This window comes from Mobula hypostoma, chromosome 27 (assembly GCF_963921235.1).
Source record: "Mobula hypostoma chromosome 27, sMobHyp1.1, whole genome shotgun sequence".
Taxonomy (NCBI): Eukaryota; Metazoa; Chordata; class Chondrichthyes; order Myliobatiformes; family Myliobatidae; genus Mobula; species Mobula hypostoma.
This window is the reverse complement of record NC_086123.1, coordinates 33,734,621-33,749,057: the sequence shown is the minus strand read 5'-3', so window position 1 is coordinate 33,749,057 and position 14,437 is coordinate 33,734,621. Positions and strand designations below refer to the sequence as shown.

General features: G+C 42.5%; 1 protein-coding gene across 2 annotated transcripts in view; it reads left to right on the top strand.

Moving 5' to 3' along the window:
- ptpn11a (protein tyrosine phosphatase non-receptor type 11a) overlaps nucleotides 1-14,437 on the top strand; it is a 69,477-nt gene that overhangs the window by 11,353 nt on the left and 43,687 nt on the right. For both annotated transcript variants that reach the window (XM_063034091.1, XM_063034092.1), the window contains exon 4: nucleotides 4,152-4,344. In XM_063034091.1, coding sequence (XP_062890161.1) covers nucleotides 4,152-4,344 — 193 coding nt within the window. The remainder of the gene's footprint in view (nucleotides 1-4,151; nucleotides 4,345-14,437) is intronic.

The following is a 14,437-nucleotide window of genomic DNA, read 5'->3' as shown; positions in this document are numbered from 1 at the left end:
TCGTAGCACTGTGGCAAGAAAGATTGAAACAAACCTTTTAGGATGTTAGTGTTATCCTCAATTGCACATCACAACATGAGTCCAGCAGCATCACCTTGCTTAGCCTCGCTTGGAAACCTATATTCAATGAGATTAGCTGTGTTGTGTAGCCATTGGTTAAGATGACATCCATGCTGTTAGGAAGCAAACCGAAATTGGTGACGCCGGATTTGAGAGCTGAAGACCTTGGAGAGGCTGAGGAAGACTTGCTATGCTGGTTCGTGCTGCTTCCTGCTTTTCTCTGGAAGTTTTCAAATGGTGAAGGTCATATTCATTGTGCTTCTAGGTCAGGGGTTCCCAACCTGGGGTCCACAGATCTCCCGCTGAATGGTATTGGTCCATGACATAAACAAGGTTGGGAACCCCTGTACTAGGCAGCTAGAATCCACTTTAGAATTTGGGAAGCAGTTTTTATGGTGGAGACTAGGAAAATTCCTCTAGTTATTGCTGTTAGATTCATCTTCTTCCTAAAGATGATTACAATTATAGCATTTCTCAGGTCCTTGTGAATCTCCACTTGTTGCAAAGGTGAATGATCAGGTTATGGATTTGTGACTAACGTTCTTTACTGCTAAGTTTGAGTTTCATTAGCAAAACCTAGCATTCCTGAAACCATTTTTTAAAAATTGGCTTTTCTGAATTCTTGTCCATTAGGTATGGAAACAGGCAGGTAGACAGTACTCACTTCAGGGTGTAGATGAGATCTTTTAAAGTGTTCCTTTGAGGGTTGACTGTCTCTCTGTCCTCGCTTGACTGTCAGTGCTTTGTATGTTTGGATTACAAATGGCCTTAACAGGTTGATAGTGAGTTGTTGGTTTTGTCGACATTCCCATGTTGCTTGTTCTTTAACACACTAGTTTTAGAGGAGGCCTTGACCAACATGTTTTGTAGGGTAGTTTCTTTTCCAGAGGCTTGTATTTGTTTATTTGGCTCATTTTAATCAGAACAGGTATAGTTCTCTCCATAACTGCCAGTTAGACTGGACCTTAGCAGTTCATCTGCTGTGAATACTTCTATTAGCTGAGTTTCTCACAGACCATCTGTTTCTGTCTGAGGAGATCATGTCAGTGACATGGATGACGGAATTGATGGCTTTGTGGTAAAGTCTGTGGATGATATGAAGAAGGGTAGAGGTGCAGGTAGTTTTGAGGAAGTAGAGAGGCTACAGAAGGACTTAGACAGATTAGGAGAATGGGCAAAGAAGTGGATGGTGGAATATAATGTTAGGAAGTGTATGGTCATGCACTTTGGTAGAAGAAATAAAAAAGGTAGGCTATTTTCTAAATGGTGAGAAAATTTAAATCTGAGGTGAAAAAGCTTGGGAATCCTTGTGCAAGATTGTCTTAAATGTTAATTTGCAGGTTGAGTTGGTGGTGAGGATGGCAAATGCAATGTTAGCATTAATTCATGAGGACTAGAATATAAAAGCAAGGATGTAATGTTGGGGCCTTATAAAGCACTGGTGAAGCCTCACTTGGAGTATTGTGAGCAGTTTTGGGCCCCTTATCTCAGAAAGGATATGCTGACATTGGGGAAGGGGTTCAAAGGAGGTTCAGGAAAATGTTTTGAGGAGCGTTTGATGGTTCTGGGCCTGTACTCACTGGAATTCAGAAGATTGAGGGGTGAGTCATTGAAACGTAATGTTGAAAGGCCTCAATAGAATGGATGTGAAGAGGATGTTTTCTATGGTGGGAGAGTCTAAGACCAGAGGACACAGCCTCAGAATAGAGGGACATCCTTTTAGAATGGAGATGAGGAAGAATTTCTTTAGCCAGAGAGTGGTGAATCTGTTGAACTTGTTGTCACAGGTGGCTGTTGAGGCTAAGTAATTGGGTTTATTTAAGGCAGAGGTTGACAGATTCTTGACTAGTCAGGGTACAAAGGGATACGGGGAGAAGGTGGGAGATTGGAGCTGAGAAGGAAAATGGATTAGCTGTGATGAAATGGCGGAGCAGACTCGATGGACCAAATTGCCTAGTTCTGCTCCTATATCTTACGGTCTTTATAGTCTATTAGTACATCATGGCATGGTTAATCCTGTCACCCTGCGTCCCTTCCTCAGACAATGTAATAATCTAACAAGTGACATTCTAGATTGAGGAATTCAATTGGTTCAATATGTACATTTAATGTCAGAGAGATGTATATAATATACATCCTGAAATTCTTTTTCTTTGCAATCATCCATGAAAACAGAGGAGTGCCCCCAAGGATGAATGTCAGTTAAAATGTTAGAAGCCCAAAGTCTCCCTCCAGCTCCCCCCTCCCTCACACAAGCAGCAGCAAGGCAACAATCCCACCCCCACCTCCCACCAGCACCCTCTACCGAGCACTCAGGTGTGCAACAAAGCATCAATGAAGACACAGACTTGTAGTACCCCAAAAACTACTTGTTCACCCAGTCATTCAACATACCACAGTCTTCTCCTCTCCCCCTCTCCCCCTCTCCCCTCGCCCTCCCTCCTAATAAGGGAGAAAGAGGTGTTTCCGTTTCACAGCGAGAGGGAAGACATAACAAACAACACGCTGATTTATGATGTTAAAAATCATCTGCGTCGCTTTTTCCTAACTCTGCACCTAGAGAGTCGGCACCAGACAGGTACTGCTCTCCGGACACACAGCCGCCGGCAGTAACCCACTGCTCCTGATGTTCTGTGTTCTCCCACGACAGGGCACCGGCCCAGAATCAGCACGGTCCCAGAGCCATGAAAATCCAGAACCCTGAAGGCGCATTCGCCTTCCAGGCCACGTCCTTGGGACGTCAAAGAGTGGCCAGTCGTGAGGCCCTGAGAACCGTAGTCGGAGTATAACTCCAGGTCAGGATCTTCACCCAAAGAACCTTGAAAAGGGAAAAAAGAGATATCAAAGATCGAAATAGAGCTGTTTCCAAAGATACAAGCAAAGGAGTTTCTGTTTAGTGCCAATTTGACTTAGCTCTGCCTTTGAATTGCCAAGATATCTTGTGTTTGTCTCCAGCGGTGATGACAAAACTGTTTTTGTCAGAAGAACTCTATTAGACTTGGTCTTTCCTAAGACCTGGCTCTTCATATCTTACTGGGAAAATTGGTAGTAAGCAAATCAATATGGCGATAGCCAACAGCCTCTTCAAAAAAGTGAAAAAATTTCTAGACTAATACCTGATACAATATAGATGGGTTGTCTTAAGAGAAAATGTTCGGCACTCAGCTTGTACCTAGTGGAATTTATAAGAACAAGAGATGACTTGATTGAAACCTACTAGATCATGAGGGATCTTGATGTGGAGTTATGTTTAGATAAGGGGTTGATATTTAAGACAGAGGTGAGGTAAAATTTACTCTCAGAGGCTGGCGAGTGTTTGCCAACTCTATTCCTCAATGAACAGTGGAAGGAGAGTCTCTGGATATTTAATTTCCTGATAAGGGGTGAAAAACTACACCTCCTTTGTTTTCCTCCTAATGGTAATGGGGGAGGGGGGGTAATATTTAGCTTAAAGGAATAGTGTCTTTGTTAATATTTCATCTGAAAGGTGGCATCACATGCAATGTGTAAGTGATGTAACAACCTCACCTATTTGTCTGGGGCAGGGCTTAATATGAGCTACGGTAGTCTTTAACTGTCTTCTAATCTCTTGATCTTATCTTGAACCTCTTTATGGGACCTCATCTTTAACCTCTTTATAGACTATCCCACAACCTTTCCCCTATATCTCGGACCTGTCCAAACATTTCCCCTCTTTGTACTTCTGATTTGTTAATGTGTAGATATGCTACTTAAAACTAAGATGTAAATAGTCAGCTTTATTCTAGGAATCTGTCAATCATCAAATAATGAACATGTGGCCATTTTCCACTTCTCTGTATACAGTTTATATGCCAGGTTTCTCAGTAACTTATTTGTAATCATTGCCTGGACACAGCCAGAAGGACCTAAAATCTATTGTATAATGAAACATTTGGGTTTGTTTCTGACACCTAGCTCAAGTTTTAGTTTGAGTTTTGAGAAACTGGCTCTCTGGCTGCCCTTTATCTGACTCTGATTATTCCTGGGACTGAAAATTGCCACAGTTAATTGGTTAGTGTATTAAATTATGACTGTTTAGTTATTCTATTAAAAATGTGTTTTTGGAAAAGGTGGTTCCATGGACACCTCTCAGGAAAAGAGGCAGAGAAGCTGCTGACGGAGAAAGGAAAGCCAGGAAGTTTTCTTGTACGAGAGAGTCAAAGCCACCCAGGAGATTTTGTTCTGTCTGTGCGGACGGGGGACGATAAAGGGGAAAGCAGTGAGGGGAAACCAAAAGTCACTCATGTAATGATCCGATGCCAGGTAAGTGAAGTTTAAGTGGTCTATATCATCTAACAAATGTTTTTTTGGGTCTTTCTATGCTTTAGTTAACTGTAACCAATGCTGTAAAGAATACATTGTGATAGAGTATTGGTGCTGAGAGATGGATTTCTGACTTAATGAAATTGCTCTGTTTAAAATTGTTTGCAAAATGGGATCAGCAGCAGGAATAGATTGTACAGCATTTTGCGCCTACTGTACCTTCAATGCAATGGTTGATCTGCTGAGTGGTCTCAATTCCACCATCTTCCTGTACCTCGTAACACCTGATTCCCCCGTACATCAAGTAACTATCCATCACTACCTTGAATATGCACAATGAATCTTAACCATAGTTCACTGAGATGGAAAATTCCAAAGATTTACAAATGTTGCACACTTTTGGTAGCTTTTGCACTTTATTCTGCACTGATATTGTTTTACCTTATTCTGGTTCAATCCACTGTTGATCTGAATAAATAGTATGCAAAATAAACTTTTCACTGTATCTTTCATCATCGTTATGTGCTGGGTCATATGATATGGGCGATCATGGTATCAGGACCATGATTGCTCTTGGCAAATTTTTCTGCAGCAGTGGTTTGACATTGCCTTCTTCTGGGCAGTGTCTTTACAAGATGGTACTCTTCAGAGATTGTCTGCTTGACATCAGTAGTTGCATAACCAGAACTTGTGATACGCACCAGCTGCTCATACGACCATCCATCACCTGCCCCCCATGGCTTCACATGACCCTGATCGAGGGGCTAAGCAGGTGCTACACCTCGCCCAAGGGTGACCTGCAGGCTGGCAGAGGGAAGGAGCACTTTAAACCCCCTTTGGTAGAGGTTGTAGGTTAGTGATGTTGGAGGCGTTTAAACAACCAAAGTGCATTTTGTAGATGGTAGACCCTATGGTGTAGTGTGTCAGGGTGAAGGTAATGAATGGTTAGGATGATGGACGCAGTGCCAGTTAAGCAGCCTACGCTGTCCCGAACTGTGAATGTTGTTGCAACTACACTGAATGTATTTTATTATGCTCTTCATTAGCACCACTTGTCGATGGTGAGTCACTTGCTGCAGGAAACGCGGCCCCTCTGGCCCTTTCGTATGTGGCTGGATAGGACATTTCTCATCAGTGCTGACCCTGATGTTGATGGGGATTCAACAACTGGGGATGCTTTTGGGACTTGTTAGACTTTCTCTTGGAGGCGGTCGGTATCTAAGCCTTTCTAAAAGGAACTCTGCTCTTAAACGCGTCTCCCCCATTTCACGTACGTCTGCTCTCACTCCATCCTCCCACCACCCCACTAGGAATAGGGTTCCCCTGGTCCTCACCTACCACCCCACCAGCCTCCGGGTCCAACATATTATTCTCCGTAACTTCCGCCACCTCCAACGGGATCCCACCACTAAGCACATCTTTCCTTCCCCGCCTCTCTCTGCATTCCGCAGGGATCGCTCCCTACGCAACTCCCTTGTCCATTCGTCCCCCCCATCCCTCCCCACTGATCTCCCTCCTGGCACTTATCCGTGTAAGCAGAACAAGTGCTACACATGCCCTTACACTTCCTCCCTTACCACCATTCAGGGCCCCAAACAGTCCTTCCAGGTGAGGCATCACTTCACCTGTGAGTCGACTGGGGTGATATACTGCGTCCGGTGCTCCCGATGTGGCCTTTTATATATTGGTGAGACCCGACACAGACTGGGAGACCGCTTTGCTGAACATGTACGCTCTGTCCGCCAGAGAAAGCAGGATCTCCCAGTGGCCACACATTTTAATTCCACATCCCATTCCCATTCTGACATGTCTATCCATGGACTCCTCTACTGTAAAGATGAAGCCACACTCAGGTTGGAGAACAACACCTTATATTCCGTCTGGGTAGCCTCCAACCTGATGGCATGAACATCAACTTCCCTAACTTCCGCTAAGGCCCCACCTCCCCCTCGTACCCCATCTGTTACTTATTTTTATGCACACATTCTTTCTCTCACTCTCCTTTTTCTCCCTCTGTCCCTCTGAATATACATCTTGCCCATCCTCTGGGTCCCCCCCCCCCGTCTTTCTTCCCGGACCTCCTGTCCCATGATCCTCTCGTATCCCCTTTTGCCTATCACCTGTCCAGCTCTTGGCTCTATCCCTCCCCCTCCTGTCTTCTCCTATCATTTTGGATCTCCCCCTCCCCCTCCAACTTTCAAATTCCTTACTCACTCTTCCTTCAGTTAGTCCTGACGAAGGGTCTCGGCCTGAAACGTCGACTGCACCTCTTCCTACAGATGCTGCCTGGCCTGCTGCGTTCACCAGCAACTTTGATGTGTGTTATCTAAGCCTTTCTCTTTATTTTTTTGAAGAATGTTACTTGCCTATGCCTAAATTTATTGTCCGGATCTTGCAGGAATGGACTGGTTTATTTTCTGAGGTGTTGCAGATGGAGTTGAATTATTATGCAGTTATAAGCAAATATACCTATCTCTGCCTTCAGTAATCCAGATTGGTGTTCAGTGAGCAGGTTATTGGGAGTAGTTACTACTTAACACTGTTAATACACTCTCATAATGACTTTGTTAATAACTAAGAGACTAATTGGGTGTTAATTAAGCAGATTGGATTTGTTCTGCTTTTTTGAACAGCAGAAACCTGGGCAACTTTCCACTTGTCAGGTTGGTGCCAGAGTTATAATTGTGCTGAAGCAGTTTGTCTAGAAAGGGACAGCCAGTTCTCAGGTGCCGGTCTACAGCTGGGATATTGCCTGGTCTTGTCATACATCCAGTGCCCTCAGCCATTTCTTGATATTGTTTAAAATGAAATAAATTATCTGAAGATTAATCTCTGGAGATCTCAAGAAAGAATGATAGACCTTCAGCTCAGTAATTCTCTTGCGTCTGTGAGCGCTTCATTTTCAGTATGTGACATCTAAAGAGCTACAACCAACCTGGATTGATCAAGTGAGATTTAATTATAATTAACTGGGGTCCTAATTATGGAAATGGGTGGCGGGGTGGAGATACATCTCTACCAAAGGTGCCCCAGATCAGGGTCACACGAAGCCACGGGAGCAGGTGGTAGATGGTTGTACGAGCAGCTGATTCGTATCACAAGTTCTGACACCAAGCGGACAATCTCTGAAGAGTATAGCTAATGGCGGGTGGGGGGGGGGGTGGTCACCCATCTTGTAAAGACACTGCCCAGAAGAAGGCAATGACAAACCACTTATCTTGAAAAATTTACCAAGGACAATCATGTTCAGGGAAAGACCATGATTACCCTTGTCATACAACATGGCACATAAATAATTGAAAGATAAAGATAAACTTTTTTTGGTTCACAGGTACATTGAAACGCAGCGCTGTTCCTCTACACTATCAACCTGCCCCTCTAATGATATCTTTAGTGCATATTTAGTGCCATTTTAGTTAACATGAGTTAATATAATGGTTATTGCTGCATGTTACCATTGGTCCCTGGTAATGGGGTGAGTCTTCCCTAGAGGAAGAACACATTCAGCACCATCAATACCTTGTTTGTATCAACAATTAACATGAATATGTCCTGTGGAATGCCCACAAGCGTAGCTGTGCTTCTGGCACCACCATAGCATGCCCACACCTTATTAACCTTGAACTCGTATGTTTTTTGGAATGTTAGAGGAAAGCAGAGCACCCAGTGGAAATTCACGTGGTCACAGGGAGAACATACAATCTCCTGACAGTGGAAGGAATTGAAACCTAATCTTACAAATGGGGCTGTAAAGTGTCACACTAACTCAATGCTATGGTGGTGTCCCTATATTGATATCTTTTGTGCATATTAAGTGCCATCTTTGTTAAAATGATGAGAACATAATAATTATTGCTGCATGTTGCCATTGGTCCCTGGTTATGGGGTGTGTCTTTCTGAGAGAAAGAACACATTCAGCACCACCAATTGATTAGCAATAAACTCAGATTCAAAAAGCCAATGGCAGCACAGTGGAAAACAGCACGTTGCAGCTTTGGCTGTATTGTGTGGATGACAACAGACTCAACACAGTTTCCAAGGTGGTCCCGTGTTGAACTACAGGCTCTTAAGTAATATCCTTAAGCCTTGCAGAGAAATCCCTCATATATGTATGTATATGTGTGTGTGTGTGTGTGTGTGTATATATATATATATATTTGCATTAAAATAATTAGTGCAAAAAGAGAGGGGAGAAAAAACTAAGGTAGTGTTCATGGTTTCATTATCCATTCAGAAATCTGATGGCAGAGGGGAAAAAGCTGTTCTCAAAATGTGGAGATTGTCTCCCAGGCTCCTGTAGTACCTCCTTGATGGTAGCGATGAAGAGGGCATGGCCTGGGTGATGGGCGTGTCCTTCATGATGGATGCCAACTGTTTGAAGTGTCGCCTTTTGAAGGTGTCCTGGATGCTGGGGAGTCCCAGGCCCAGGATGGAACTGTCTGAGTTTACATCTTTATACAGCATTTTCCTATCCTGTGCAGTATCCCCATCATACCAGACGATGATGCAACCAGTTAGAATGATCTCCACTGTATATCTGTAGAAATTTGCAAGTTTCTTTGGTGACCTACCAAGTCTTCTCAAACTCCTAATGAAATATAACCACTGCCATGCCTTTGTGATTGCATCAATATGTTGGGTCCCGGATTGATCCTCAGATGTGACACCGAGGAACTTACCCTTTTCACTGCTGATCCCTCGGTGAGGATTGGTGTGTGTTCCCTCGACTTATCCTTCCTGAAGTCCATGACATAGTCATAGTCATACTTTATTGATCCCGAGGGGAAATTGGTTTTCGCTACAGTTGCACCATAAATAATTAAATAGTAATATGTAAATTATGCCAGGAAATAAGTCCAGGACCAGCCTATTGGCTCAGGGTGTCTGACCCTCCAAGGGAGGAGTTGTAAAGTTTGATGGCCACAGGCAAGAATGACTTCTTATGACGCTCTGTGTTGCATCTCGGTGGAATGAGTCTCTGGCTGAATGTACTCCTGTGCCCACCCAGTACATTATGTAGTGGATGGGAGACATTGTCCAAGATGGCATGCGACTTAGTCAGCATCCTCTTTTCAGACACCACCGTGAGAGAGTCCAGTTCCATCCCCACAACATCACTGGCCTTACGAATGAGTTTGTTGATTCTGTTGGTGTCTGCTACCCTCAGCCTGCTGCCCCAGCACACAACAGCAAACATGATCACACTGGCCACCACAGACTCGTAGAACATCCTCAGCATCGTCCGGCAGATGTTAAAGGACCTCAGTCCTGGTCAATTCCTTGGTCTTACTGACGTTGAGTGCAGTGTTTTTGCTGCAACACCACACAACCAGCTGATCTATCTCACTCTTGTATGCCTCCTTGTCACCATAGGAAATTCTGCCGACAATTGTTAAGTCATCAGCAAATTTATAGATGCCGTTTGAGCTGTGCCTCTTGCCAAACGTCTCTGGGTGTGGAGAGAGTAGAGCAGTGAGCTAAGCATGCATCCTTGAGGTGTGCCACTGTTGATTGTCAGCGAGGAGGAGATGTTATGCACAGCTCTGTGGGCCGAAGCTGTAGGTTTTCTATGTTTCTATATTATTTCCGATCCGCACAAATTGTGGTTTCCCAGTAAGGAAGTCAAGGATCCAGTTGCAGAAGGAGGTACAGAGGCCCAGGTTTTGGAGCTTGTTGATTGGAACTGAGCGTATGATTGTGGTGAACACTGAGTTGCAGTCAATAAACAGCAGCCTGACATAGGTACAGGCCGACCAACTTGAATTGTGCGTTCAGTAATCTGGTTCCACCTGTGGTTCAGACATAATTTACGCCAACCTAATTTCAAATTTCCTGCATCACTGAGCTAACCCGTTGCCTCTACTTTAGTGGCACCATTAACAAAATCAGCTGTTGGCAGAGTCTTTAAAAGAAGCAAGTCATCCCTCTGCGTTAATCTGCATTTATTTTTATAGCCTGTGCTTATCTAACCCCAGTCACGTCTTCTTTGAATAAAGGAAGTGCTTCTTGTGGTGTAAAGTGCAAACACCATGCATTATCCTGAACAAGATAAGGTAGAAGTTCTGAGAAAACTCAACAGTGGAAAGCATGAGCAACTTGTATAACATTGGCTCTTCCACAGTTTATGATATAAAGCAACAAAAAAAAGCTGCTGACAACGAATAATTTAAAAAGATCAGCTGTGCATAAGGAAAACAATGAAAGATGGAAGATGCTCACAACTAGATAAATATATCATAAAGTAGTTTAAACTCTGCGTCTGCATAAGCGCAAGACTGTCTGGAGAGATGGTGAAGGAGCAAGCAAAATTACTTGAAGATGAATTAGGACTGGATTATGAGTGTGATTACAATGAAGGGTAGCTTCAGTGTTTCAAGCAGCGACATGGCATAAAATTTCGTGAAGTGTGTGGTGACGAAGAAGCAGCTGCTGTGTTTGTTGATGAGCTCGCTACGTTAGCTTCTGATGAAAATTTACGTCCCGAGCAGGTCTACAAAGTGGACAAAATCACCTTAAGTTGGCGTTGTGCTCCAAGAGGAACACCAACTGCAGAGGATGCAGAATCACCAACTAGCTATAAAGATCTTGTCTCTGTGTTGGACTGCTCTAACAGTTTTATGCTCAAGGAAAAACTGTAAAGTATTTTATTGAACTCCAGAACTTGAACACAAAGGGTGTTTAAAAACCCTTTACATAATTACATTATCATGTTAGATCCCCTCTTAAAATGAACCCCAACTCACTGTCAGTGGTTGTGAACTATGTACGTATCCATCACTTACATTACCTTAACACTGCTTTGTGCATCTTAAAGCAGAACTCTCGGTAAAGAATAATGTTAACGGTTTTTATCTACCTAACGTCATTAATTCAACCCCTGGACAATGGCATATTATGCTCTTTGAAGGCTGAATATTGCTCCCTGTTTATGAAGCAGCTCCTGGAGTGCAGCTGACTTTGGCAGACCAGTACAGGAATTTGAGAAAGAATTGCTTTTCATTTGTCATTTCTTTTTTCTTTATTGTCCAAGGGTGAGGTAATCAAGTGGGTTAGAGGTGTTAATTTTATTAACCCTAACCTAACCACCAGTGATACAGTAAAATCATTAATCCGGCACTGCACAGGTCTCAATCATTCTGGATTTCTGGTGGTCAGCCTGTATTACTATTGTCCAGGTGATCCAAGCCAGATCCAGGCACAGGATCAAGACCTTGTTTGTACATGTGTGTGGTAGTTCAATGGATATTCTCTGTTAAAAGGACAGTTAACAAGGATGTGAGGGATAACTTCTTCATTCATGGAATGAGCTGCCAGAGGAATGGTTGAAACAAGTACAAAAGAACTTTTAAGACATCTGGGCAGGTACATAGATAGGAAAGGTTTAGAGGGGCGTGGGTCAAACACGGACAAATGGGACTAGTTTAAATGGGTGTTTTGGTTGGCATAGGTAATTTATTCTGAAAGGCCTGCACGCAGGTAACAACGTCAATTTTGAAGTGTATCAATACCGTAAAGAATGCAACAATTGCTTGATCTCAGAGTCTACTAGCAAAGTAATTAGTATCTAGACTTAGGGCTACAGGCACAGCATCCAGCAAACACTTAACTAAATTAATGACTTGTAATCTCATTGTAGGATAATGGATAAGAATAATTAAGCTTCATGGCAGATCTGCTCTTGGTATAATTTCTGAAGTGCACAGCTTAAAAACATTGCCAGTGCTTATTGATAACAGCCTTAAAATAATATGTAATAGCTGTCTCTAATTGTACATTATGTGAGGAAATTGGAGGAAGTAACTTGCAAAGGAAAGGCTTGGATAGTTTAAATGCAGAGAATTTGTGGTGAACTTCTAATGGGCTGTACAATCCGAAAATGTGTGATTGTACATCTAAACAGTAAAAGTAGGGATTAATTTCAATTTTCCTGTAATTTCATGAAATATGCATAATAGTAAATGGAGGAGACAACTTCGAAAGTAGTAGATGCACGATATTTGGAGAAATGTAATAAATGGTAGTGGCAAACTTCAGGAGGGACTGGTCAGATGTACAGAGACAAAGTTCAATGCAGGGCTGTATCAACTGATGCATGATTGTGGCTTGAAGAGTGACATTAGAAGTTGTATAATTTTAATGAGGCAAAGACTTGGTACATCTAATTTTTTTTGAAGATTAAAAGAAATTTCCACGGGGATGCTTGTCTTTATTGATTCAAATAACATTAGTTACACCTCATCTAGAGTGCAAACTCAATCATCTTATGGAAGATGCTGATATTTACCAAACTTACCCCAGGGATGATATAGCAAAGTTACTTAGACTGAAGAAGCTATGATGGTTCTTGAAGCAGAGGAGATTAAGTACAGATTTCAAAGATCATGAGGGTTGTGGTGGAGTAGATAAAATGAACCTGTTTCTCATGGCAGGAAGGGCTAATAATCAGATTTTTAAGTGTTTGACCAAAGTTCCAGATGTGGTATAAAGAAACTTCCGCCTAATGTATTGTGACCTGGAATGCACAACATAAAAGATTATAGAAGCAGGTTCAGTGGTAATTTTTAAAAGAGAAATGGATAGATTTTAGAGAGGAAAATTGGGGGTGACAGGGTCTGTGGGTCTACTGTGAAGCCAGTTTGCTTCTGTGGTGTTATTCTTTGATTCTCTACCATCTTCTATATAATAGCCTCGCAAAACTTTGTTCAAGAAAATGGTGTTCTTTTTAAAGTATTTATTGCAGGACCTTCACATGTTGGTGTGCAGTGGTATTCAGAGGGAGAGAGAAATTCATTGTTCTGGAGTCTGAAGTTTGTACAATAAAAGATTCATGTAAACTGCAATTGCCTTTATGTGACAGCCAGCAAAATCATATTGTGCTCTAGACAGTACCATGGGAATATTGAAGTGTGAAGAAACAAGTTTAACTGCTTGCACCCAAAAGCATAAATGGACGTTCTCATTGTCCCAGTCTTTGCCTCCCTAATTTTGTTAAGTTTGTTTCCCAAGCAATAATTTATAATCATTATAAGTGAGTTGTATCAGTATAATTACTACTAGTGAGCAGCCATTGTCTCGAGCTGCATTGTTGACCACAATTAATAAACCCTGTTACATCCGAACTACAGGATCAGATGGATGTTGTGCATAGATGAGTGCAGGATTGAATCTTAATTCTGCTTGTTAACGTTGTTTTCTGGTGGCTGATTGTCTCTTGCTATCTGTTTTTATTCAGCTACGTGGTGGTGTGCTCACCAAAATAAAGGTACTTAATGGCTTGGATTATTGCTAAAACAGCGAACCCAAGTAAAGTTACAGATTTAACTTGAAGAATTCATTTTCCCATCCTGCAACATTAGCAATTTCTTTAAGGATCAGATCTGCATGAGGTGGATGCACTCTTGGATGCAAGAGTATTACCCAAGGCTGAAATACCTGTTTCACTGTGATGTGGTGCATCATAGACACCTGGAGCAACCCCGCCAATCCATTTTCACGTTGCCCTCTGTTTCCTATCCCACATACAGTAAAACAGCACTAGCAATATCATCACATTTCATCAAGAGTGGACTCTTACAAGTTTGTCTTTTAAGATATGGAGAAACCCAACACAGAGGCAATCTAGGATTTTGCTTTGTCTTCACTTCTTGTTAAAGTATTAGGCATGAAGTAATTCATATTGGACTTCAAAGTGAAAATCCTACTCTGTCAATGACATCATTTAGAATTTATTTAAATCTTACATCCTTCCCACAATATGATGGAGTTTATATCTTTGCATTATGATTTTGTTGCAATGTACAGGCATGTGAATTTATAAGTCTTGTAGAAAGAAGCTGTCCTGTAGCTTGTTGGTCCTGGTTTTAATGCTGTGGTACTGTTTGCCAGATGGAAGCAGCTAAAACAGTTTGTGGTTGGGGTCACTGGTGTCCCTGATGATCTTCCAGGCCTTTTTTCTGCACCTGCTGCTGTAAGTGTCCTCAGTGGAGGGAAGTTCAGATCCACAGATGCGTATGGCTGCCTGTACCACTCTCTGCAGTGCCCAGCGATCAAGGCTGGTTCAGTTCCCGTACCAGTCGGTGATACAGCCAGTCAG